The sequence below is a fragment of the Cetorhinus maximus genome, chromosome 19, assembly GCF_964194155.1.
Source record: "Cetorhinus maximus chromosome 19, sCetMax3.hap1.1, whole genome shotgun sequence".
Taxonomy (NCBI): domain Eukaryota; kingdom Metazoa; phylum Chordata; class Chondrichthyes; order Lamniformes; family Cetorhinidae; genus Cetorhinus; species Cetorhinus maximus.
The window spans coordinates 71,186,893-71,212,700 of record NC_135897.1 but is presented as its reverse complement, the minus strand read 5'-3'; the positions used below and the strand labels follow the sequence as shown (position 1 = coordinate 71,212,700).

The 25,808-nt window shown below is 43.0% G+C and overlaps 1 protein-coding gene across 17 annotated transcripts in view; it reads left to right on the top strand.

The window, feature by feature from the left end:
- The window catches only part of LOC144693906 (disks large homolog 1), a 412,000-nt gene that overhangs the window by 270,067 nt on the left and 116,125 nt on the right, over positions 1–25,808 (top strand). For all 17 annotated transcript variants that reach the window (XM_078564096.1, XM_078564108.1, XM_078564107.1 and 14 more), the window contains 3 exons: positions 1,478–1,614; positions 4,888–5,032; positions 25,169–25,304. In XM_078564096.1, coding sequence (XP_078420222.1) covers positions 1,478–1,614; positions 4,888–5,032; positions 25,169–25,304 — 418 coding nt within the window. The remainder of the gene's footprint in view (positions 1–1,477; positions 1,615–4,887; positions 5,033–25,168; positions 25,305–25,808) is intronic.

Here is a 25,808-nt window from a genome sequence, read left to right as displayed (position 1 = left end):
TTGAGTCCTCATGACCCTTCTGAGGAGAGGGGTGAAATATAAGCTGGTTTAGGGTGGGGGGAGAGTGTCCTGCCATCCATTCTTAATTAGCACATTCTGTTAGATAATATCACCACCTTCAACACCTCTTTGTTCCTTTGTCTGTGACATCTTTTGATTATCTGCTCCTATCACTGCTTGCTTGTCCCTACAACCCCACCTTAAACCAGCTTATATTTCACCCCTCTCCTAATATTACTCAGTTCTGTTGAAGGGTCATGAGGACTTGAAACGTCAACTCTTTTCTCCTCCGCCGATGCTGCCAGACCTGCTGAGTTTTTCCAGGTAATTCTGTTTTTGATGTGAAATAGACAGCCCATTGGAGGCAGATGGTGTGCAAATGTTTAAGGAAGAGTTGGATTTTGTGGAAAGAGGTGAATGAAAGTTGGCCAGCTGGGTTTCCTGATTCAGTACTTTGTGTTCTTGTAACACAATCTTGTATATTAGAATGATTCTCTGCCAGTTACACTGGTTCCAGCTGAGCAATTTAACCTCTTAGTGTTAGTTGCAGATTTCCTTGCCGTGGCCACTTCTGTTTTATGCATAGCTGGCATCAAAAGTATGCAGATGCTTTCTGGTAGTGTTAGTTCATTGAGCAAAGGAATGACTTGTGATCTTCTTTCAATCACTGATGATGTGGCTAAAGGTTTTTCTGCTATTAAGAAATGAATCTGAGCCGAAGTGTGTAATTTAGAATTGCTCAACTTACATGAAACAAACCTGGATTCACGTACATCAAGAAATAGTGGTCATGATCTTTCTATTTTGATTTACATCCCATGCCCTTTAGCTCTGGGCTTTGGCTTCAGATATCCTGAACTTTAGGCCTGGAGAACTTGGACTAAATTGTTTTTTGGACTAACTTTTTATTTATGACTCTGATTTCCTTTTTTTCATTTGTTTGGCAATGCCAAACCACTTAAAACACAGCACATTCCCTTTTTAGCTCCCTGTACTGTTTTCCAAAAAACCTTTGATTTGACACAATTGCACTTCCATTTTACAGGTTGCTGGAACTGGAATGCTGGAATTTTCATATTGCACTTTGTTGGAATACCAGCATTCCTCATCAGAAAACACTTAACTCCCTAAGAACATATTGGAGGACACTGTGTATTTAGCAGAAGCACAATGTGGCATTAGTGCCAGTGAGCGTAAAAAAAAAAGCTGAGGAGCAGATGGTACATATCTGCAAACCCATTGGTTTCTACTCCACTGCAAATGTTACATTGATGGACTACATCATTGAATGAAGATTGCATCGAGAATCGGAGTTCTATGTCAAAGTCGATTGACACATGCCCTGTGGCTCTGTGAGAAGATTTCTTCACACCGCCGCCTCTCCACACACCATCTTCCAAGCATTTTAGTTGAATTGAAATATGAATTGGACCTTGTCTTTCTAAATATGTTCTTTTTCCCCCTCCTTCAAAAAAAGGTCTTGGGTTCAGTATAGCTGGCGGTGTTGGAAACCAGCACATTCCAGGTGATAACAGCATCTACGTAACCAAAATTATTGAAGGAGGAGCTGCGCATAAAGATGGCCGGCTACAGATAGGAGACAAGATTCTGGCAGTAAGTTCCAAGTGTACTTTTCGATGCTCGTGCCAATAAGTTGACAAATCTTTGTTGCAGAATTTGGTGAGATGGACTAAATTTAAACGCTCTATGGATTATACTGTTGCACCTCAGCATTTTGTAAACCACAAACATGGAAGAACGTGGTCGGGATAACTACAATTGCTTTTTAGAGAAGAATTTTAGTTGAACTGTTAAAATTCAGCTGATGTAAGATTTCAGTGAATCACATTGAGCACCTTATTGAGCATTTGGTCATTGCTACCTGGAGATTTATAGCACTGCAGCCTTTTCCAGTGTACTGTAGTGATGGAAAATATGGTAACCAATTATTCCCTCAAGATGCATAGACCTCTAATTTATGAGGATTCTGACCATTCAATTTACTGCTTCAGGTGACCTAAGTTACGCTGTGATGTTGTTTCAGTGAAGTTTTTTTAAAAATCCAATGTGTTATATGAACTTCATTGTATAATTAGCCCATTTATTTAAGGTTGCCAGCTAAGGACATGCCAAGAGAGACTGGAAGCAATAAGATAGCTGATTTTTATTGGATTGATCTGGTACTTCTGATGATTTCCATTACTGAGATACATTCCACTTTCCTCTTGAAATTTAATCATCACAACTAACCTATTAGAGACAACAGAACTTCCACCTCCTAAATTTTGGCACCACACTTTCCAAGGACATAATTACTTCTGCGACCAGAATTTTTGTTAAAGCTCTGAAAGTTCGCCAACATGGTAGGAAGTACTTGTGAAGCTGATAGCATCTATGGTTCTAGTGATTTTTTTTTTACCCAGATGGAACCATTTTAAAACCTGAAAATTTATTGTGGGATGTCTACTGTCCCATCTAACCTTTTTTAACCTTTCTGGCATATGAATTTAATGCTGAACATTCCCAATATGAATCCAGTATAACAACAAGTGGATTGACTTAGCAACTGGCATTGATGATTGTGGAGAAATTGGATTGCCTGTCCATACAGTTATGGAACGGTCATTAATTTTGGAAACACTCTCTCTCGTGCTCTGTGTCTGCCCGTCACTCACCTTTTCCTCTCGCACTCTGTCTGCCTTTCTCTCTACTTCGCACTCTGTCTGCCCATCTCTCTCTCTCCCCTCTCTCTCTCTCTCTCTCTCTCTCTCTCCCTCTCTCCCTTGCACACGCGCTCTGTCTGCCTGTCTCTCTGCCTCACGCTCTGTCTGCCTGTCTCTCTGCCTCACGCTCTGTCTGCCTGCATCGCGCTCTCTGTCTGCCTGCATCGCGCTCTCTGTCTGCCTGTCTGTCTGCGTCGCGCTCTCTGTCTGCCTGTCTGTCTGCATCGCGCTCTCTGTCTGCCTGTCTGTCTGCATCGCGCTCTCTGTCTGCCTCGCGCTCTCTGTCTGCCTGTCTGTCTGCCTCGCGCTCTCTGTCTGTCTGCCTCGCGCTCTCTGTCTGTCTGCCTCGCGCTCTCTGTCTGTCTGCCTCGCGCTCTCTGTCTGTCTGCCTCGCGCTCTCTGTCTGTCTGCCTCGCGCTCTCTGTCTGTCTGCCTCGCGCGCTCTGTCTGTCTGCCTCGCGCTCTCTGTCTGTCTGCCTCGCGCTCTCTGTCTGTCTGCCTCGCGCTCTCTGTCTGTCTGCCTCGCGCTCTCTGTCTGTCTGCCTCGCGCTCTCTGTCTGTCTGCCTCGCGCTCTCTGTCTGTCTGCCTCGCGCTCTCCGTCTGTCTGCCTCGCGCTCTCCGTCTGTCTGCCTCGCGCTCTCCGTCTGTCTGCCTCGCGCTCTCCGTCTCTCTGCCTCGCGCTCTCCGTCTCTCTGCCTCGCGCTCTCCGCCTCTCTGCCTCGCGCTCTCCGCCTCTCTGCCTCGCGCTCTCCGCCTCTCTGCCTCGCGCTCTCCGCCTCTGCCTCGCGCTCTCCGCCTGCCTCTCTGCCTCGCGCTCTCCGTCTGCCTCCCTGCCTCGCGCTCTCCGTCTGCCTCTCTGCCTCGCGCTCTCCGTCTGCCTCTCTGCCTCGCGCTCTCCGTCTGCCTCTCTGCCTCGCGCTCTCCGTCTGCCTCTCTGCCTCGCGCTCTCCGTCTGCCTCTCTGCCTCGCGCTCTCCGTCTGCCTCTCTGCCTCGCGCTCTCCGTCTGCCTCTCTGCCTCGCGCTCTCCGTCTGCCTCTCTGCCTCGCGCTCTCCGTCTGCCTCTCTGCCTCGCGCTCTCCGTCTGCCTCTCTGCCTCGCGCTCTCCGTCTGCCTCTCTGCCTCGCGCTGTCCGTCTGCCTCTCTGCCTCGCGCTGTCCGTCTGCCTCTCTGCCTCGCGCTCTCCGTCTGCCTCTCTGCCTCGCGCTCTCCGTCTGCCTCTCTGCCTCGCGCTCTCCGTCTGCCTCTCTGCCTCGCGCTCTCCGTCTGCCTCTCTGCCTCGCGCTCTCCGTCTGCCTCTCTGCCTCGCGCTCTCTGTCTGCCTCTCTGCCTCGCGCTCTCTGTCTGCCTCTCTGCCTCGCGCTCTCTGTCTGCCTCTCTGCCTCGCGCTCTGTGCTTGTCTCTCTGCCTCGCGCGCTCTCGCTCCGTGCTTGTCTCTCTGCCTCGCGCGCTCTCGCTCTGTGCTTGTCTCTCTGCCTCGCGCGCTCTCGCTCTGTGCTTGTCTGTCTGTCTCATGCTCTTGGCCTGCCTGTGTCTCTGCTTCGCGCTCTGTCTGCCTGTCTCTGTCTCTCACTCTCTCACTCTGTGCCTGTCTCCCTGCCTTGCTCTCTCTCACTCTGTGCCTGTCTCCCTGCCTTGCTCGCTCTCACTCTGTGCCTGTCTCTCTGCCTTGCACTCTCTTTCTGCCTCTGTACTTGAGTATATTCAGATCTTTTCAATTCTGTTAATCATCTTTCTTGGAGTTCCAATAAAACAGCAGATTAAGGGTGTTAAATTTATTTCCTGATTTTAATGCTCAGTTGATCGAGTTGGCAAGAACCTGTTCTGCACTAAAAGCAAACATGGCATTAATTACTCATATTAGCTGACTTCAGTTTAATTGGCATATGTCATTAAACTGGTTTTACTGTCAAGTGTTTAACTACATTTCCTGCATATGATGGTTTGAATCTCGTGAGTTCCATCAGATATCCACCTCTGGATTTTATTTGTACTCGTTATTTTTGGGCAGGTGTAGCTACACCACAAGGCCTGTAGTGGATCAAGGGGGCGGCTCACCGCCACCTTCTCAAGGGCACTAAAGAATGGGTGAGAAACGCTGGCCTTGGGGTGCTCACATTCCAAGAATAGATAACAAATATTTTTTACTATCTTGTGTATTTCAGGTCAACACAGCTAGTCTAGATGAAGTTAGCCATGAAGATGCAGTGACTGCTTTGAAAAACACAGCAGAAGTTGTATATTTGAAGGTTGCAAAGCCCACCAGCATGTATATGAATGACGGGTATGCACCTCCAGACATCACCAATTGTAAGTCTCTCTCTCCCTCTTATCTGCTTTACTGAGAGTCTGGAAGTTAACCCTTGAAGGATGTGTTATTGTTTATAAATTGTGTATTTAATACCACATAGCAGGCACTATTGAGCCAGCGTCCAGAGGAATAATTTGTTATAAAGTAGAATGTCCAGCACCACAGTCTTGCACTAGCTTATATCGTTTTACGAAGCTTTGCATTTATCATCATTGGCTCCCCTCCTTGTGAAGTAGAACATGTTCACTTGTCGAAAGGGGAAATTGGAGAGATGCCTCCCCTTAAATCTTTACTCAGTTGCAATTGCAACAGCTATATACTCTTCCCTCGTCCCATGCTGCACTAAATCTGGTTCCAGGCTGATACTCAGTATTTGTCCCATTAGAAGCAGCGAAGCCTTGCTGTTCCATCAGTAAAAAGAAAATTGGATTTTGAGGTTTGGCTGATTTTTTTTTTTGGCCTGTAGTTGCAATGCTGTCCAATTACACTATTGAAAATGTCCAATGCTGGAGCATTTTTTTAAATTGCAAGGACTAGTATCTTGGATGATGGTTTAGGAAGAAAAAGCATGCATGTTAATTGTTTGCTGACCAGAATTCAAGCCAAATCAACTCTACACTCCAAATTTTTGAAAAAGTATAGAATAAAAATACTTCCAGAAGGATGGTACAGTCATCTGTTGGACTGATTTTTCACAAGCACTGGCTGATGACCTTGACTCTAGCTATGTAAATATCAACCTCTTGGGTGACCTATGTTACTCCTGGGAAGAATGGAAGAATGTTTAAAACTGGGGAAGATTAGTGTCTTTGTCTCGCTGTGACAAATGCCTTTGAAACAATTTAACAATGATGTTTAGCAATTTCTCCATAAGACAGTCATAATGAAGGAAGCTGTGCGCCAGCATGAATCACTGTTTCAGGGAGGGGAAGAAAATTGTAGCTGAAAATCATTTACTTCATCCAACAAGTTGTTGTCAATCAAGTCTCCTGAAATGCATTGTGTCCTATGTGCCGAGATCCAACTTGCAATGCTGCATTTCTTTTGGGGCTAGAAGATAGCTAACACTGGATAACCCATCAACAACCACACCCCAGCCCCATACTCACTCTTCCTGTGGTTACAGCCCCTGGCATTCTAAAGGTAGACAAGCAGGTGAATGTTCTTTTAGTTTATTGAATAGCTCTCCCAAGATTTTTCAGGTGCTTGGGATCCTTGAGGGCCCTGGTCTTGGAGTTCTCTGAAGAGTTCAGCAGCTGTGAAACTTCCACTTGTTTTCCAAGAGGAAGGTCCAACCAAGGGTGGGCTTGTACCAGGGGTGTCTCAAACCATGTTAGTTATCCATGACCAAAATCATGACACTTTTGCTGTCCAGCACTGAAGCAGAAATGAGGCCTGGAAAATTGGCCCTTTTTTTAACATCTGTCCATTCTTTAAACAAAAGAATATTTTCTGGCCCCTTACACTGAGCTATAGTTCTTTGTCAAGTTAAACGTAGTATAATTATATACTATCATTGAAGGATGTGGGTATTTAAAAGGGATTAAGTTTTAATGATGAAACCATTCCTTTTGCTACATGAATCCTGCCAGGTTAATTGCTTTGAGTGTTTTGATTGTTTCTTATTTTGGTCAATGAACTATGCGCTTGCTTAATTAGATCAACAAGACATCTTTAGCCTGATGAGAATCAAACATGCCAGTGTTTATTTCAGAAACAATTAGCAAATCCTGATAAACTTCAGCAGAGCTGACACAGCCCAGTAAAAGCTGACAACTTAAATAATCGCAAACATAAAATCATGTGTGACCCTGAGATCAATGACACCTCACTGATATGGCATTTGGTAGTGTTGTTTTTTTTCCTTGACAGATTTATCAATTTCCAAAGAGATGGTAAGCTTTGAAAGCGTGAAATCTATTTTTGAGGTGGAGTTGAGGAGATGTCATCTGCAATGACCTAACAATGTCAAATACTGATTAAAGAACCACAAGCACCAGCCTTTATATCAATGTATTTTTTTTTCATTTTACATTGCTGTTGTATAGTTTTATTCCCAGTCTAGAGGGCTGACAATGACTTCCAAAATTTACCCAAATACCATGTTCTACCTGTACATAAGATTGATATTTGCTCAATTTCATTTCCTTTTCTTTTCTCTTGACTGCTCCCCCCTTCCCTCCCCAGAAGTAAGCAGGATGTCTCCCAATGCCAGGTCAGGAACAAAACTGACCCATGTGGGGAAAGGTGGACTTAATCATGCAGACTGATATTTTTAATGCTTTAGGAGCAATTTAGGTGTTCATTTAAGTTAACAAAAACAATTAAAAATGTCAACTTCATATCTTAGATTTTGGCCTACTTGAAAGGAAATTATGGATGAAAATTCAGGTGGTGAATAAGATTTAAGCGACTATATATTGTCATGGACTTGAGGGAGGGTTAACTTAAACAGCCCTGGTATCTCCCCTCACCACACATCTGTAAACAGAAAGGTGTTGATTTTGATTTCCCCCTTTATAAATGGTGGTGTATTTCTCAACCCCTCAGTTGTGGTGTGATACAATTTCTATTAATGGCCCCACAGCAAACTTGAGATAGGTTAAACTCAGAGGGTTAGTTTATTTGCACGCACAAAACATGGGAGGGGAGTGCCACTGATTAGCCTCCTGGGCATTCATAAAATAAAAGAGGGATGGAGAAAGAAAGAGTTACAGGGCAGAGGCTACAGAGCAAAGAATTATTGTTTCACATGAGCCCAGAATCGAAAGTTCAATGATGTATCCTTTCACAGAGGTCAGCTGGTTGAAGACTAATGCTGGATAATTCACTTTTCCAGTCGCGATGACTTCCATAATGTGACGTAGGCACAGGATGAGATTTCAGAATACTTGGAAGCGCATGGTAAAATAGGGCAAAGTCAGCATGGTTTCATCAAGGGGAGGTCATGCCTGACAAATCTGTTAGAATTCTTTGAGGAGGTAACGAGTAGGTTAGACAAAGGAGAGCCAATGGATGTTATCTACTTGGACTTCCAGAAGGCCTTTGACAAGGTGCCGCACAGGAGGCTGCTCAGTAAGATAACAGCCCATGGTGTTAGAGCCAAGATACTAGCATGGATAGCAGTTTGGCTGTCCGGCAGGAGGCAGAGAGTGGGGATAAGGGGGGTCCTTCTCAGGATGGCGGCCGGTGACTAGTGGAGTTCCGCAGGGGTCAGTGTTGGGACCACAACTTTTCACTTTATACATTAATGATCTAGATGAAGGAATTGAGAGCATCCTGGCTAAGTTTGCAGATGATACAAAGATAAGTGGAGGGACAGGTAGTATTGAGGAGGCGGGGAGGCTGCAGAAGGATTTGGACAGGTTAGGAGAATGGGCAAAGAAGTGGCAGATGGAATACAATGTGGGGAAGTGTGAGGTCATGCACTTTGGTAGGAAGAATAGAGGCATAGACTATTTTCTAAATGAGGAGAGAATTCAGAAACCTGGAATGCAAAGGGACTTGGGAGTCCTAGTCCAGGATTCTCTTAAGGTTAACTTGCAGGTTGAGTCAGTAGTTAGGAAGGCAAATGCAATGTTGGCATTTATTTCGAGAGGACTAGAATATAAAAGCAGGGATGTGCTGCTGGGCTTTATAAGGCTCTGGTCAGACCACATTTAGAATATTGTGAGCAATTTTGGGCCCTGTATCTCAGGAAGGATGTGCTGGCTCTGGAGAGGGTCCAGAGGAGGTTCACGAGAACGATCCCAGGAATGAAAGGCTTAACATATGAGGAACGTTTGAGGACTCTGGGTCTATACTCGATGGAGTTTAGAAGGATGAGGGGGGATCTGATTGAAACTTACAGAATACTGAAAGGCTTGGATAGAGTGGACGTGGGGAAGATGTTTCCATTAGTAGGAGAGACTAGGACCCGAGGGCACAGCCTCAGAGTAAAGGGGAGACCTTTTAGAACAGAGATGAGGAGAAATTTCTTTAGTCAGAGAGTAGTGAATCTATGGAACTCATTGCCACAGAAGGCTGTGGAGGCCAGGTCATTGAGTGTACTTGAGACCAAGATAGATAGGTTCTTAATTGGTATGGGGATCAAAGGTTACGGGGAGAATGGGGTTGAGAAACTTATCAGCCATGATTGAATGGCGGAGCAGACTCGATGGGCCGAATGGCCAAATTTCTGCTCCTATGTCTTATGGTCTTATGGTACAGAAGTTCCAGTAGAAACAGGGTAGATGGGAGGCCAGGTATTCCAGCCTGGTTAGAGCCCTTTCTCTGAGCTGCTGTTTACTAGATGGAAAAGGGCAGACTAATTGGCATGACAGCCAGACCGTATTACAGGTTCCTCCAGCTAAGGGGTCATGTCACATGACTCCCACCTGTTCACTTTGGCTTTGACAAAGGATGCATACTCCTTTGTCTGGATTCTTGAGATTCTTAATGTTTCAATCATTAAGAATTTGAAAGGAAAGGTGCAGGGTCCTTTGTCCTAGCAGAATGGTATTCTCCATTGGCCAGGCCTCATTTAGGAAATGTAGATTGCCTTTGTATAGTTCCCCTTGAATTTGATCTCTGCAGCCACAGGGTCATTGGTGTCTCTTCAGAGGTGTAACGAGGTGTCAGCTTCTTGGATATTGCCAGAAAGTCCCTTTCATTCAGGGCTACAGGCAGACATAGCTTCAGCCTTGTTAAAGTCTCTTGTCAAGTTTTTTTTCAATTTTAGGAAGTAGCCATGTTGTATATAATATTTCATAAAAATACGATGAGGTTTTAGTTCTGTGACCCTATGGATTCCGCATTATTAAATTGCTATGTTATAATATAGAAAAAGCATGCTTAAAACATGAAATTGTAGTATAAATCAAACATAAAAGCAGGCTGGCATTGTTTGGAAATACAAGGCAACTATTTCTCTGTCGAATCCCATTTCACGAGCAGCGGCAAGCTTTTAAACATCTTCATTAGTCACAAATGGATTTTATTGACCTGTTGCTGCTTTTGTCAGACAGAGGGCGATTGAGAGGGCACACAGTGAATTTCGAGCCCTATTGATTGTCTGTATGGAGTTTTCTACCAACCACCATTACCAAAGCTCAATGAAAGAATTACAAAGACTTCATAACATGCGAGGGAATTTTGAACTTAATACTGCTTTTTGACACAATATTCTAACTTTGGGAAGAGTCAAAGCTGTGCGGTGTTTTAGAGCTGGAAGGTGTTGGACTTTCAAACCAAAGAGCAATCAAAATGCTTAGATTTGTGCTTCTGTCTTCAGTTTAGCTTGCTGATTTTAATGAAATTTTAAGAGGACGGGAATTAGTATTATCATAACCCTGTGGGTTCTGACCAGTGATGGCAGTTTTCAAAGGGCACACTTCACTTCTTCTATCTATTAATAAACATAGCTTTGGATTGTGAATGCTGGCTGTTGTACACAAACTGTGGAATCAGGACATTATTTAAGCTTAACAATTATATGTACGGTCTCTATCCCGTATCATAGATTATATGATGGTGCTCCTCATAAATGTTGCTGTTCTCAAATATATTAAAATATAGATGTGGACTTGGTTGTAAGATCAAAATATCACTATCAAAATTTACGGACAACAAAAATAAGTAATTAACTTTGAAGAGGGCAATAAGGATATCGGGAGGACTCGAATAGGCTTATAGTTTAAACAGATAAATGTCAGATGAAATTAACATGGAGAAATGTAAGATGCTTTTTGGAAGGAAGAAAAGAGAAAATGTATATCAATTGGTAAAACTTTAAAAGGGATATTGAAGTAAAAACTTGAGAGTTCCATATTCAAATCTTTAGAGATAGAGGTTGTTTGCTTTTGCAAATAGAGTATATGGGGCCATTGGGTTTTGTAAGCAGGGGCATTGAGTACAAAAGCAAGGTGGCAACCCCTGCCCTGAACATGTCATTGGTTAGATCACAGCAAGGATATGGTCTACCATTTTTGGAAATCATAAAGAATTTTTTAAAGCAATGGAGGGGGTACAGAAGAGAATCGCTAGGATAAGATCAGAGGGTTTTGGACCCTCTATTAAAGCAGAAATGGTTTGGAAGAACTCTGATATGGGAGCTCAAAAAGAGTGAATATGGTAAATAGTCATTTAAAGCACAGAAGGAGGCCATTCGGCCCATTGAGTCCATGGGAAATATAATTTCTACTGGCCAGAGAGTTGGTAATTAGGGGGCATTAACAATAAACTATGTTTATGTAAGTGCCTTTAACATAATGCAACTTGCAAAGGCGCTTCACGGGCATTATATAAAAAAGACACTGAGCCACATAAGGAGCTAGGAGATCAGATGACCAAAAGCTAACTCAAAGATTGGTGTTAAGGAATGTCTTTAAGGAGAAAAGTGAGGTACAGAGAAGAAGGGGTTTAGGCAGGAAACTCCACAATTTAGGGCCTAGGCAGTTGAAGACATGATGGAGCAAGTAAAATCCAGGATGCTCAAGAGGCCAGAATTAGAGAAGCACCAATATCTGAGGGTTGTAGAGCTGGAGAAGATTAGAGATGGGAGGGGCCAAGGTATGGAAGGATTTGAAAACAAGGATGAGAATTTAAAAATTGAGGCACTGTTTAATCAGCAGCCAGCACGGGTTAGCAAGTACAGATGTGCTGGGTGCATGGCATTTGGTGCGAGTAAGGATGAGGCCACGAGAGTTTTGGATGACTTCAAGTTTACAGACAGTAGAATGTGGGAGGCCAGTCTAGAGTGTCCTAGAATAGTAACGTCTAGAGGTAAGGCAGGCATGCATAAACGCTGCATAAAAACAACTCACTAACCTCCTTCGTCATTCCTTTCGCTGACAGCACGCAGCTCCACCTCACCACCACCTTTCTCGACTCCTCCACTGTCTCGAAGCTGTCAGGCTGCTTGTCCGACACCCAGTACTGAATGATCAGAAACTTCCTCCAATTATTTGAAAGACTGAAGCACTTTTTTTCCAGTCCCCACCACAAACTTCATTCTCTCACCACCGATTCCATCCCTCGCCCTGGCAACCGTTGGGGACTGAAGCAGAGTGTGTTCAAACTTCAATGTCACATCTGACTTCAAGATGAGCAGGACTTTAGCAGCAGATGAACTGAGGCAGAGGCAAGGGCAGAGACAGGCGATGTTACAGAGGTGTAAACGGGTGGTCTTGGTTACAATTTGGGTGTGTGGTTAACAACTCCTCTTGAGGTCAGATATGACATTGAGGTTTGAACACTCTGCTTTCGATAAATACTTCAGGAAGAAAAATGTTAACAGATATAGGAATAGGGTAGGGGGAATGGTACGTGAACATCTCTTTCAGTGAGTGGAACAGGCACAATAAGATGATTAGCCCCTCTCTGCTGTAAAATTCCAATATTCCTTTGACATGTCTCTCATACAATGTAATAAGATTATACATGGAAAAGTTCATATGTCGTGACACAGATAATACTCATGTGAAGAAATAACATGTTAAATAGCCTCCACTATAGCAATATAATTAAAAGCCAGGAGAAAATGGAAGAATATTTCAATCAAGCAGCTATAACCCACTGCTGTTTAAATAAGGGGATGATGTTAGTGGAGGCAGGTTGCACAACCCTGCAAAGCTGTTTCCTTCCCTGCTTTTGGGAGTGAAAAATTGCCAGTTTGCATGCTACATTTACAGTAGGAAGGATGACCCCCCCAGGCTATTCTTGCAGCCCATATTACGAGGCTGCACAGATGATCTGTGGCCAGTCCGTGCAATATACATAGTTGCAGCAAAAAATACATGCCTCCCTGTACCAGCATACTATGCTGCAGTAAATGCTGTCTCAGTTAACATCTGATTCAATAGGGGTATAAAGATTTCAGAGTAGAGAGAGGAAGAAGTTTGTTTTGCAGGCCTTAATTAAGGGGCTTAGCTTGATGGGCTGATATTCCTATTCCTCATGGCCTTAATTATCCTGTTGAAAGAACTTTTTCAATCTATATTGTATCATGCCCTATCTTTCAGCAGCTGAAGACAAAGAACTAATGGACAAAAACAGTTTAACTGGAAAGCTGGGCTGGTTGTTTGGTTCGTGTGATGTGAATAGTGATGAATGTCGCATGTACCTACTGGATGTGAGCATTCATCGCCAGTCAGTCCAGCAATGACTGTGGGAAGTAAGCACCAAAGCCATTAGCAGTGGTTAAGTGCTGAGCCAGGAATCAATTTAATGAACAAAGCATTGATTAGCTTTCCTGACCATCATGCCGACAGTGTGTCATTTGCTATGATTCAACATTGAGAGTAAAAAAAAATATTGATCCTGAGATCCAGTAAGATGCTTTTTTTTTTAAAAGAGAATTTTAGTGGCTGTTCTCCACTCTTCTCTCCCCAACTGAAAAGATTGTATGAAAGTCATAGTGTTATACATACAGTACATGCCCTTTGACATACAGGCACAAGAGAAGACCTAATACACCTGGGAGCACGCTGCTTTAATCCCTGTCAATACTGAGTTTACCACGTCACTGTTGCACATCACAATTGGCATATACATCCCTGGGTTTGAGAAGGGAAGGATTGACAAGAGTTCTTTTCCAGAATATGATCCAGTGGACCCCCCCCTCCCCCTGCCGTTTGCAACCAAATGCGTATTGTATTGAGGGCAAGTTGCAGCACTCCTTCCTTTTCACACACGTTAAAGGACCTGTTTACACTCTGTCAGGATCTCCCATGAATGTGCATTTGAGGTAGTTGCTGAGCTACTGATGACCACAGCCCTGTTACTGTATTAGTTATCCTGAGGCTGGACTAATAATCCAGAAAAAATTGCTTCAGGTTCTACTAAGGCAATTAGAGTCTTTGGATTCAGATATATAATAGGGAAGAAAATCTGCCATCCTTACTTTGAACTGGCCTGTATGTAACTCCAGTCAAACAGCAATCTGGTGAGCTCTGAATTGCTTTCTGAAGTGTCCAAGCTAGCTGTTCAGTTGTATCCAACTCATGATGGGTAATAAATGCCAGCCTTGAAGCAACATCCACATCCCTAGAATGCAATAAAAAGTCCGAGGTATCCAATGCAATTCACCATGAAACCTTAAATTTAACATTGATTTTTATGCAACATTTAATTATTTCATGGGCTTCTCCTGACTTTGTTGAAAGTCGGTGGCTCCAAGCACGTCATGTTGTATGGAACAATTTACAGCCCAAAGCATGACTTCACAAGTTCTTGTGTTGTGAAGAACGATATGGGAATTAGATCCATTTTGAAATGAAAGAATTTGATTCATTGTGCAGCTACTATGACGTTAATAACCTCAGTCAATTCTCCAAAAAATTGCATTTCAACTAATTGTTTGTGACTGTGTCAACGAATGTATTTCCTTGACTTAATTTTAACAATGACAATTTAGTAAGATATTGATGCGTGAAAGGTGTCCTGTTACCAGTGATTTTGTGGAATGCTGCATGCTAGCACTTTTGCTATTATTTATATCTAGGAGGAGGCGGTGGTATAGTGGTAATGTCACTGGACTAGATAGGCTAATGCTCTGGGGACGTGGGTTCAAATTCCATCACGGTAGCTGGTGGAATTTAAATTCAATTAATGAATCTGGAATATAAAGCTAGTCTTAGTAATGGTGATCATGAAACCATCATCAATTGCAGTTTTTAAAGAAAAAACATCCAATACTAAGAGCCTTCAGGGAAGGAGATCTGTCATCCTTACCTGGCCTGATCTACATGTGACTCCAGACCCACAGCAAGATGGTTGACTCTTAATTGCTCTCTGAAATGGCCTATGAAGCCGCTAGAGAAAAGTTTATAAGGAATGAAATTGGACACTCCAACCAGCATCAACTTAGGCACCGTAAATGACAATAGTGCACCCAGCCCTGTTGACCCTGCAAAGTCCTCCTAGCTAACAACTGGGGGCTTGTGCCAAAATTGGGAGAGCTTTCCCACAGACCAGTCAAGCAACAGTATGACATACTCACACTCGTGGAATCGTACCTTATAGACATTGTCTTAGACACCACCATTACCAACCCTAGCTATGTCTCGCCCCACCAGCAGAACAGATCCACCAGTCAGGAGGGAGCTGCCCTAGGAGTCCTCAACATTGACTCCAGACCCCATGAAATCTAATGGCATCAGATCAGACATGGGCAAGGAAACCTCCTGGTAATTACCACCTACCATCCCCCTCAGCTGATGAATCAGCACTCCTCCATATTGAACACCATGTGGAGGAAGTACTGATGGTGGCAAGGACACAGAATGTAGTCTGGCTTGGCAACTTCAATGTCCATCGCCAAGAGTGGCTCAGTGACACCACTATTGACTGAGCTGGCTGAATCCTAAAGGACATGACTGTTAGACTGGGTCTGCGGCAGCTGGCGAGGGAAGCAACAAGAGGGAAAAATTTACTTGACCTCGTCCTCACCAATCTACCTGTTGCAGATGCATCACATGACAGTGTCAGTAGGTGTGGCCACCTCACAGTCCTTGTGGATGAAGTCCCATCTTCACATTGAAGGTACCCTCCATAGTGTTATGTGGTATGAACACCATGCTAAATGGGAGAGATTTCGAATGGATCTAGCAACCCAAAACTGGGCATCCATGAGGCACTGTAGGCCATCAGCAGCAGCAGAATTGTACTCAAACACAATCTCTAACCTCATGGCATGGTCCAGCATATCCCACACTCTACCATTACCATCAAGCAGGGGGATCAACCCTGGTTCAATGAAGAGTGCAAGAGGGCATGCCAGGAGCAGCATCAGGTATACGTAAAAATGAGGTGTCAACCTGGTTAAGGTACAGCCTAGGACTACTGGCCAAAAAGTGGAGGCAGCATGCAATAGACAGACTAAGCAATCCCATAACCAATGAATTGGATCCAGGCTCCAAGATGTTGCCACATCCAGTCGGAAATGGTAATAGACAGTTGAACATCAAACTTGAGGAGGCAGCTCCACAAATATCCACATCCTTAGTGATGGGGGAAGCCTAGCACATCAGTGCAAAAGATGAGGCTGAAGCATTTTCAACCATCTTCAGTCTGAAGTGCCCTTGGATGATCTACCTCTACTTCCTTTCGAGGCCCCCAGAATCACAGATGCCACTCTTCAGCCAACTAGATTCACTCCAGCTTATATGAAGAAACAGTGAAGGTACTGGATATTGCAAAGGCTATGGGCCCTAACAACATTCTGGCAATAGTACTGAAGATTTGTGCTCCAGAGCTAGCCTCACTCCTATCCAAGCTGTTCCAGTACAGCTATAAAACTGGCATCTACCTAGCAATGTGGATAATTGCCCAGATAGTTCTCTGCACGAGAAGCAGGACAAATCCAACCTGGCCCATTACTGCCACATCAGTCTACTCTATCAAACTGCACTTGCTCAGTAATAACCTGCTCACTGATGATCAGTTGGATTCTGCCAGGGCCACTCAGCTCCTGACCTCATTACAGCCTTGGTCCACACATGGTCAAAAACTCCAGAGGTGAGGCAAGAGTGACTGCCCTCGACATCAGGGCAGCACTTGATCAAGTGTGGCATCATGGAGCCCTAGCAAAACTGGAGTCAATTGGATTTGGGAGAACTCGCCACTGGTTGGACAAATAGATAGCACAAAGGAAGATGGTTGTGGTTGTTGGAGGTCAATTATCTCAGCTCCAGGACATCACTGCAGGAGTTCCTCGGGGTGGTATCCTACGCCAACCATCTTCAGCTGCTACATCAATGACCTTCCTTCCATCATAAGGTCAGAAGTAGGGATGATTGCGCAATGTTTAGCGCCATTTGCGACTTCTCAGATATTGAAGCAGTCCGTGTCCATATGCAGCAAGACCTAGACAACATTCAGGCTTTGGCTGATAAGTCGGAGGCTGGAAATTCTGCGGTAACTAACACTTGCTGACTCCCCAAAGCCTGTCCACCATCTATAAGGCACAAGTCAGGAATATGATGAAATACAGTCCATTTGCCTGGATGAGTGCAGCTCAAACAACACTTGAGAAGCCCAACACCATGCAGGACAAAGCAGCCCACTTGATTTGGCACCTCATCCACAGCCTTAAACATTCACTCCCACTACCACCGCACAGTGGCAGCAGTGTGTACCATCTATAAGATGCACTGCAGCAACTCACCAAGGCTCCTTTGACAGCACCTGCCAAACCGATGACCTCTACCGCCCCGAAGGACAAGAGCAGCAGATGCATAGGAACACCACTACATGCATGTTCCCCTGCAAGCCGCACCCCATCCAGAATTGGTACTATATCACAGTTCCTTCATTGTCACTGGGTCAAAACTCTGGAACCCCCTCCCTAACAGCACTGTGGGTGTACCCTACAGCACATTGACTGCAGCAGTTCAAGAAGGCGGCTCACCATCACCACCTCGAGGGCACTTGCTGGTCCAGCCTGTGATGCCCACACTCTGAAAGAATAGAAAAATCCAATATTTACAGTACCAATGGTACTATATTTGTGATCGACTGATTCTTGAAGGTATTTGTCTTTGTTACTCAGCAACCAATTCAATTACTGAATTCTGCTGTTTTTTGTGGAGGGGCCTTTACACACATGGTAAAAGCATAATATGGTTTTTAATATCAAGAACAACTCCACAGCTGAGTAACCTTTCAATCTAATGATGGTTATAATAAATAATTGAATGCTGTGCTGGAATAGGTGACCTTTACCTATAAAAACATTAAGTTCCTGGTCCCAATAGTAAGCCCATTTGTTTTTATTTTAATCATATTAATATTTAAAATGTAATTTCACACATTAAATTCTGGAAGTAGAAAATATTCTTTTTTTCCACTTCCTTATCCCCTAGACAGCAGTAATGTGAGTAAATAGTCAAGATATGGTGAGAAATTCAATTCCGTGAATGAATGTGAATGTGAAACAAATAGGTAGGCTTGTCATAAAAGGATTTAAGTTCTAATGATGTTAGATGACTTTGTACCTTCTCAAAATGTAGGCATTATTAAGCCTTTCAAAAGTATAACCCAAGGTTTGTGCAAGTGCATCATTACGTTTAGCAGTTGAAGAGGCACATTTGATATATGAACGGCATTTGTTTTATTCAGTGAAGGTTAATAAACTTAAAATTGATTCTCAATAATATAAGCAATGTTCAGAGATAACTTTGCAAATGTATTTTTTTTTGCCGTTAAAGCTTGTGAATTAATTAGAACAGGCAGAAAGATGTGCTTTTAGATGCAAAAGTAAATAAAGTGAAGCCCAAACTAATGAACATTAAATATATCGTGAATCAATTCATTACCCTATGTCACCATACAGGTTGCAGAAAATATGCTTACCTCAAACAGGCACCGCATTTCTTGATGGGAAACAAATGGCTGAATTCTTCAAGGCTTGCTGAAATATCTCTCAAAAAAAAATTAAACTGTTTTGCTTTTATTTGTGTGTTATAAAATGTTCTGTACCTGGGCCTTGAATTATAATTATCTCCAATTTGTAGAAGGTTGCTGTTTCAGGTTGACATATTGCCGGACCACTATGTCTGAAAACTGAAAAAGGGCAAAGATAATTCCACAGAATTAAATTTCCATGCGAACTTTTGATTTTAAGGGATTACATTTCAACACTAAATTAATGTGTCCTTATTCTTTAGTGGGTATTGTACATCTAAATATTGAACTGGGCCTTTCAGTCCAGCCAGGCTGACGGCTCCCAATATAGTTCCTGACTTTGGAAATAGTTTCAGGCTACTAAATGGCAGCACTATATTTTGCCTTCATTAAAAACTATCAGCAGACTATTGGTGGTGGAATCCATAATTACTAATTGCAAATCAACGAAAAGAAACCCTTCAATTTTTTTTTGTGCCAGGCTTTCTGTTAAATGTATTTAAATATATGCACTTATCAAACATTAAATTGCATAAAAATTCATGTTCTTAATCAGCGACCTTCTTAGTAATCTTGTGAGACTTAATAGCTCCTGTGACAAACCTCAGGTGATCTTTATATATAGACAGCTTTGCAAATCCCAGTTCATTAAGTTTAGCACTGGGGCCAAAGGAGACATTCTGTCTTTAAGACAAATTTCACTATAATTTTGATTTTTTAATGGAAATATTTAGTTTCTTAATGAAGTGGACATTTCATCAAGGCTTTTTGTGCTGCCTCTGTGCATAATTGCTTTATAATCATTTCAAATAATATATGAACAGATTTGGAAATTCACTCTAATACTGAAGGTATTATAATTCATGATCACGATGCTTAGTTATATGCTTGGTCCTATGTTACAGTGCTTTAGCCAGATTCCAGAATGAACAAAAGTGGATAAGAAAATAAAATTGTATACATTGGTCTGGATTTTCATGCTCGAGACGGGCAAGGGGAGTCAGGAAGTTTCCCGGCTTAGCCCGTCCGCCTCAGGAGAAAGTGCCCGCAAAGGTGGCAACTTCAATGCTGGGGGCTGGATTTGGTTCAGCTGACCCAGGAAGTAGTGCGGAGTCAGCCACAGGAGCTGCCGGGTGTGGAGGCGGGCTGTCTGAAAGGTCCACCTTGGTGCTGTGGGACTCTGTCCCAGTGGAAAGAAATAAAACACAGGCCCTCCATCCCTCACCTCTTAACCCTCACCCCTCACACTCCCTTCACCCTCAACACTCCTGGTGCCCCATCCATACCACCTCATGACCCCCACCCAACCCCTGTGCCCTCATTCCCCCTATGCCAAGCTCTACTCTTCCACCCATGCCCTATTTCCCCTCATTTCTCCACCCTCCCCACCATGCCAAGCTCTGCCTTCCACCCACCCCCTCAGGCCCCTCATGTTCCCAAGGCCAAGCTCCTCCCAGTTCCATTAACCTACTGTACACATTTTAGAACCAATGGACAGTGTATAGTGGGATATGTTAGAGAAAATAACTTTGAAAAAGTGTAATTCATTTCTCCTATGAAAGAAAGGTGAGGCCCAAGCTAATAATTGTTAATCATCTAGGCCCTTTGAAGTTTCAGAAACCACAGACCCTTGAAATCACTTAACTGATGCCAACAAAATTGACTGCAGAGATCAAAGCGCCTGAGCTGTCAATCAAACTATTTTTCCTCTGGGGAGCAGATGTTCGCAATACTAGTCAGCCTCCTGTGGAGAGTGAGAGTGGCCATGGGCCACTTTTCTGTTGGTTCCTAACTACTTTATAATGGGGTAGTTTAGCTACTTAGTGATAAACTACTTTACCTGGGACTACTTAAGATGGGGTATAGCTAGAACTCCACATTCTGTTATTACAAATACCTTTGAATTTAAGTCTCATTGCCAAATCTTCTACACTTCTAATATATAGCCTAAGATGTAACCTGTGTATGTATCTGGTTATAGATAATCTGAACACTTTGTATAAAGTAATGAATAACTGGGATTGAGTTGCACACTGTAATATGCCGTTAGTCTATTAATATAAAATAAGAATTTTCAAACCTCTTGGTAATATTAGTCTTGCAATCATCTCCAAGTATAATTTGCCTTTTATATTTATATGTTTAACCTTTCCTTTGTTCACTACAACTAACACTTGCACTTTGGGTGTTAGAATTCTTTGTACAGCATATATTGGGAAAACTCTGAATCATTAAGCTAAATCTACTCCTTTAGGTCATTCAAAAGCATAAAAAATTACAATTTAATATATTAGCAGATGCCAGGTTAAATATTCCTGAATTATAGCAGCTTATATTTATATAACTCAATTAATGAAGAAAAATTCCGAGACATAATCGGACAATAATGAATAGCAAGCCAAATATGAGGAGGGTTGACTGAAAACAGTGACAGAAATGAGTTATAAGGAAGGTCTTGACGAGAGGGAGATGGAGAGGCAAAAGAGTGTAGGGACGGAATTCTAGTGTGTGGGGCCTTGATAACTGAATGCACAGCCAGCAGTTGTAGATAAAGGAACAAGACCACGCGTAAGGAGTTGGGGAGGAGGCAGGTCTGGAGCAGGTGAAATGAACAAGAACGTAAAGGAATTTAAACAAGAGGATGATAATTTTACAACAGAGGTGTTGGTGGAATGTGTGCCAACGTAGGTCAGAAGGAGATGAGTGAGATTTGATGCTGGATAGGATACAGGGATTAATGTTCTGCATGAGCTGAAGTTTACAGTGTGGGGGATGTAAATCTGACCTAAACAGCATTGAAGCAGTTGAATTCGGAGGCCATGAACATGAATGGTAGTTTTAGTAGCAGGTGGGCTGAGGCAGGCGATATTACCCACTATCACAAAGACTCTGTATGAGGTTCAGAAACTCAGTTTCTGTTGGCTGGGGATGGAGTAATTCAATCTACAGGGTACAGAAATTGACGTTGCTTTTCCTAATGTACAAGTAAAGGAAGTTGCAATTTATCAAAGGTTTGATGTTGGACAAAGATCATAACATCATAAAAACAACCAGGAGTCAGCTATTTGGCCCATTGAGCCTGTTCTGCCATTCAGTAAGATCATGGCTGATCCAATTGTGGCCTTAGCTTCATTTTCCTGCCTGTGGCTCATAACCCTCAATTCCCTGTAGCTCCATCTGCCAAAACTTTGCCCACTCATTTGACCTATCCATAATCCCTTTGCGGCTTGCCAACCTGAAAATGATCCATTTATTCCAATTCTACCTCCTATTAGTTAACCAATCCTCTATCCATGCTAATATATCACCATGAGCATCTTGTGCAGTAACATTTTACGTGGCGCCATATCAAATGCCCTTACACAACATCTACTGGTACTCTTTAATCCGCCTGCTTGCTACATCCTCAAAGAATTTGAATTAATTTGTGAAATACTATTTACCCTTCACAAGTCATTCTGGCTGCCTGATTGTATTATGATTTTCTAAATGTCCTGCCACTATCTCTTTAATAATGGATTCTAGCATTTTGTTGCAATCTCCATAGAGACCAATAACTTCCAAAAAGAAATTTCACTTCCAGTTAATAGCTGAAAGGATACCTCAACACATTTTAAGATTTTTCCTATAACGGACTAAAAGCACCATTGACTAAACACTATCTTTATAGGCAACTTACACTTTAAACTATAAGACATACTTCTCCTTTTACTTTTAATACATCTGAAAAAACACACTTCACAGGTATACTTTCCTCCTCCTCCTTAGGCAATCCCTTGGGGTCGAGGATGACTTGTTTCCACAAGTTCTCAGGTGACTGGAGAGTCCAATGTGTGACCTACAGTCTCTGTCACAGGTAGGGGAATGGTGTGGGGCAGAAAAATAAGGTGCTACTGAAGACCATATAACTGATCTTGAATAGGTAAAATTGGAACCAAGCAAGAATAGGGAGCTGAACAATCAAGTAAGGACATTGAAAGGACATTGATCTGAACAAGCATGTCAAAAGTTGCATAGTGGACGAGATGGGATAAATGACAGGAGGACATCTGTGACTTTGTATGATTGTTTCAGTGCTCTGGCAGTAGTGGAAAGATGATTGAAGAACTTCAAATGTAGAGTTGCAGGAAAGATGGGCTAAATTTGAGGGATAGAAACACATTCAAAGACCTTGAGGTTGAAAGGAGATTGGGGATCCTTGCAAGGACAGGTTGAGGTTTATTATTTCTTTAATTCATTATTGAGATGTGGCGTCGCTGGCTGGGCCAGCATTTATTGCCCATCCCCAACTGCCCTTGAGAAGGTGGTGGTGAACTGCCTTCTCAAACTGCTGTAGTCCGTGTGGTGTAAGTACACCCACAATGCTGTTTGGGAGGGAGTTCCAGATTTTGACCTGGTGACAGTGAAGGAACGGTGATATAGTTTCAAGTCTGGATGGTGAGAGGCTTGGAGGGGAACTTCCAGGTAGTGGTATTCCCATGTGTTTCCTGCCTTCTAGATGGTAGTGTTCTTGGGTATGGAAGGTGCTGTCTAAGGAGGCTTGGTGAGTTCCTGCAGTGCATCTTGCAGATGGTACACACTGCTGCTACTGTGCATCAGTGGTGGAGGGAGTGAATGTTTGTGAATGAGCCGCCAGTCATGTGGACTGCTTTGTCCTGCATGGTGTGAAGCTCCTTGAGTGTTATTGGAGCTCCATTCATCCAGGCAAGTGGGGAGTATTCCATCATACTTCTGACTTGTGCCTTGTAGATGGTGGACAGACTTTGGGGAGTCGGGGGCTGAGTTACTTGCCACAGGGTTCCTAACCTGTGACCTGCTTTTGTAGCCAGCCACATATTTATATGGCTAGTCCAATTCAGCTTCTGGTCAATGGTAGCTCCGCAGGATGTTGATAGTGGGGGATTCAGCAGTGGTAATGCCATTGAATGTCAAGGGGTGATGGTTAGATTCTCTCGTTGGAGATGGTCATTGTCACTTGTCAGCTCAAGCCTGGATATTGTCTGGATCTTGCTGCATTTGGACATGGACTGCTTCAGTCCCTGAGGAGTTGCGAATGGTGCTGAACATTGTGCAATCATCAGCGCATATCCCCACTTCTGACCTTATGATGGAAGGAAGGTCATTGATGAAGCAGCTGAAGATGGTTGGGCTTAAGACACTACCCTGAGGAACTCCTGCAGTGATGTCCTGGAACTGAGATGATTGGCCTGCAACAACCATCACCACTCTTCCTTTCTGCTATTGTGACTCCAACCAGCAGAGAGTTTCCCCCCTGATTCCCGTTGACTCCAGTTTTGTTGGGGTCCCTGATGCCACACAGTCAAATGCTATCTTGATGTCAAGGCAGTTACTCTCACCTCACTTCTGGAGTTCAGCCCTTTTCTCCATGTTTGAACCAAGGCTTTAGTGAGGTCAGGAACCAACTGGGTTGATTTCAAAGGGTTGGGGTGATGAAAGGTGACTTTGAAAGGCAAGTGGGATAGTACATGAAGAGAGATTGTTACAGTGTTATAGAGAATGGGAGCCATGAATGCAAGCTGTGGTCATTACTTTAATGGGAATGGAGTCATGTGGGTAGGAATTGGATCAGTTTACCTTGGAGCACATGGGGAGAGATGGGAGATGAGCAGGGTCAAGCCTAGTGCACGGGGGAGTCTGCAGGGAAGTTTGGTTTGCTAGGAAAGGGAGTGGGCAGGGAATCAGAGCCAGCTGAACAGAGGGTCTCGATCTTGGTGACAAAGAAGTCTCTGAACATTTTGCATTTGAAGTTGGGAATTGATCTTGCAGAATAGGGGGAGCTATAGAATTGGCTGATATTGGAGAAAAGGAATCAGGGGTGGAGTGGGGGTTATTCTTGATTCCAGGCTAATTCCTGATGTCCAGTCAAATCTGATGGCTAAATGGATCAATAGATGGCTAAAACAGTTGAGCACCAGTTGGACTTGAAGAAATAAAGACTAGGGCCATATCGGAGGAAATGACAAGAGCAAAAGTAAAGGTTTTAATGGGTCCAAAGGTGTCAAAGTGAAGGAGTCTGAGCAGATTGACAAGTGCAGCTGTCTCATGCTAAATGGAAAGTCAAAGGCAACAGTTGGAAAGTGATATGGTGAGTGACTTAGGAAGAGTTTCTTCAATTTGCAAACATGGCAGGAAGTGCAGAATTACACATTCTTTCCCTATGTGGTTATATAGCCACTTCTAAAGCCTATAGTAAGTTTTCTCCTCTTCATCTCTGTTGTGTTCTCTTGCCCTCTTTCCTCCCATGGTCCTGTGCCATGTATCACTCTGAAGTAAGATGGATGGTTTGCAGTCATGACATTCACAACTATATTCTTTAACTGACACAAGTCAGGGTGACTTGCTGTCTGTTTGCTGCTTCTGGTGAAAAAGCAACTAACCCCTGTTTGTTGTTTCCTTGTGAAAACGTGATTAAGGTTGAGGATCCAATCCGTTATTAATGGTCTGTAGCCTGGTGCATCAAGATGTGGAGTCACCAGCCCATTTACACATTTTGTGGAATAGTGGCAGTGCTTGAGAATGCTCAACATGAGCTACTTTTTAATTCAAACTTGCGAAAGCATTTTGTGTGGGATGAAGAAAAACAATTTGAATTGAATGTTTACCCAGATTTATTTGCATTCCAGGGACATAGACTGCATTGATTTTCAGTATATTTTAGGAAAACTGTCAAGATGTTTGGATAAATATAATTCTGTTACCAATGCACACTATTTTGCTTTGTGTTCTTCTAGCCTATTCCCAATTGGAAAATCATATCACACCATCAAACTATTTAGGGAGTACAGAATACAAACAGACTCTTCCTCCATCATCACCAGGCAGATACTCGCCAATTACCAAAGTCATGGGTGATGATGAAATGACCAGGTAATGTTTCATTAATTTATAATGCATGTACTATTTGCTGAGTGACTGACATAAAACAGAAAGCCTTCTATTCCTGTTGTTTAATCCGGTAAAAAATCTCATTTTAAGAAAGAAATGCTTGCCCTCTCAAAAGGGAGCACTTTGTCCTCATTATCAAGTAAGTCTCATTATAAGGGAAATATAGGCTTTGAAGAATAGCTTTGATGCACAAAATGCTCCCAGTAGCTGTTTCTAAGCATGTATTCACTTTTATTGTGTTTAGACATGGAACACAAGTTCCACAGTAAATATCTATTGGCAAGCAGAAAACAGTGTCACAGACAGAATGTATGTGCTCTCTTACTGCCCATAATCTGTATACGTTTTGTATGGAAAGATGTGTCTTTTATTACCCTTGGAGTATGTATTCCAATTAAATAATTCAGCAGCAAGCTTTCCTGAGCTTAAAATAAAGGTTACTTATTCTCATACACTTGCCCCAAATTAGTGCAACATCATACGCTT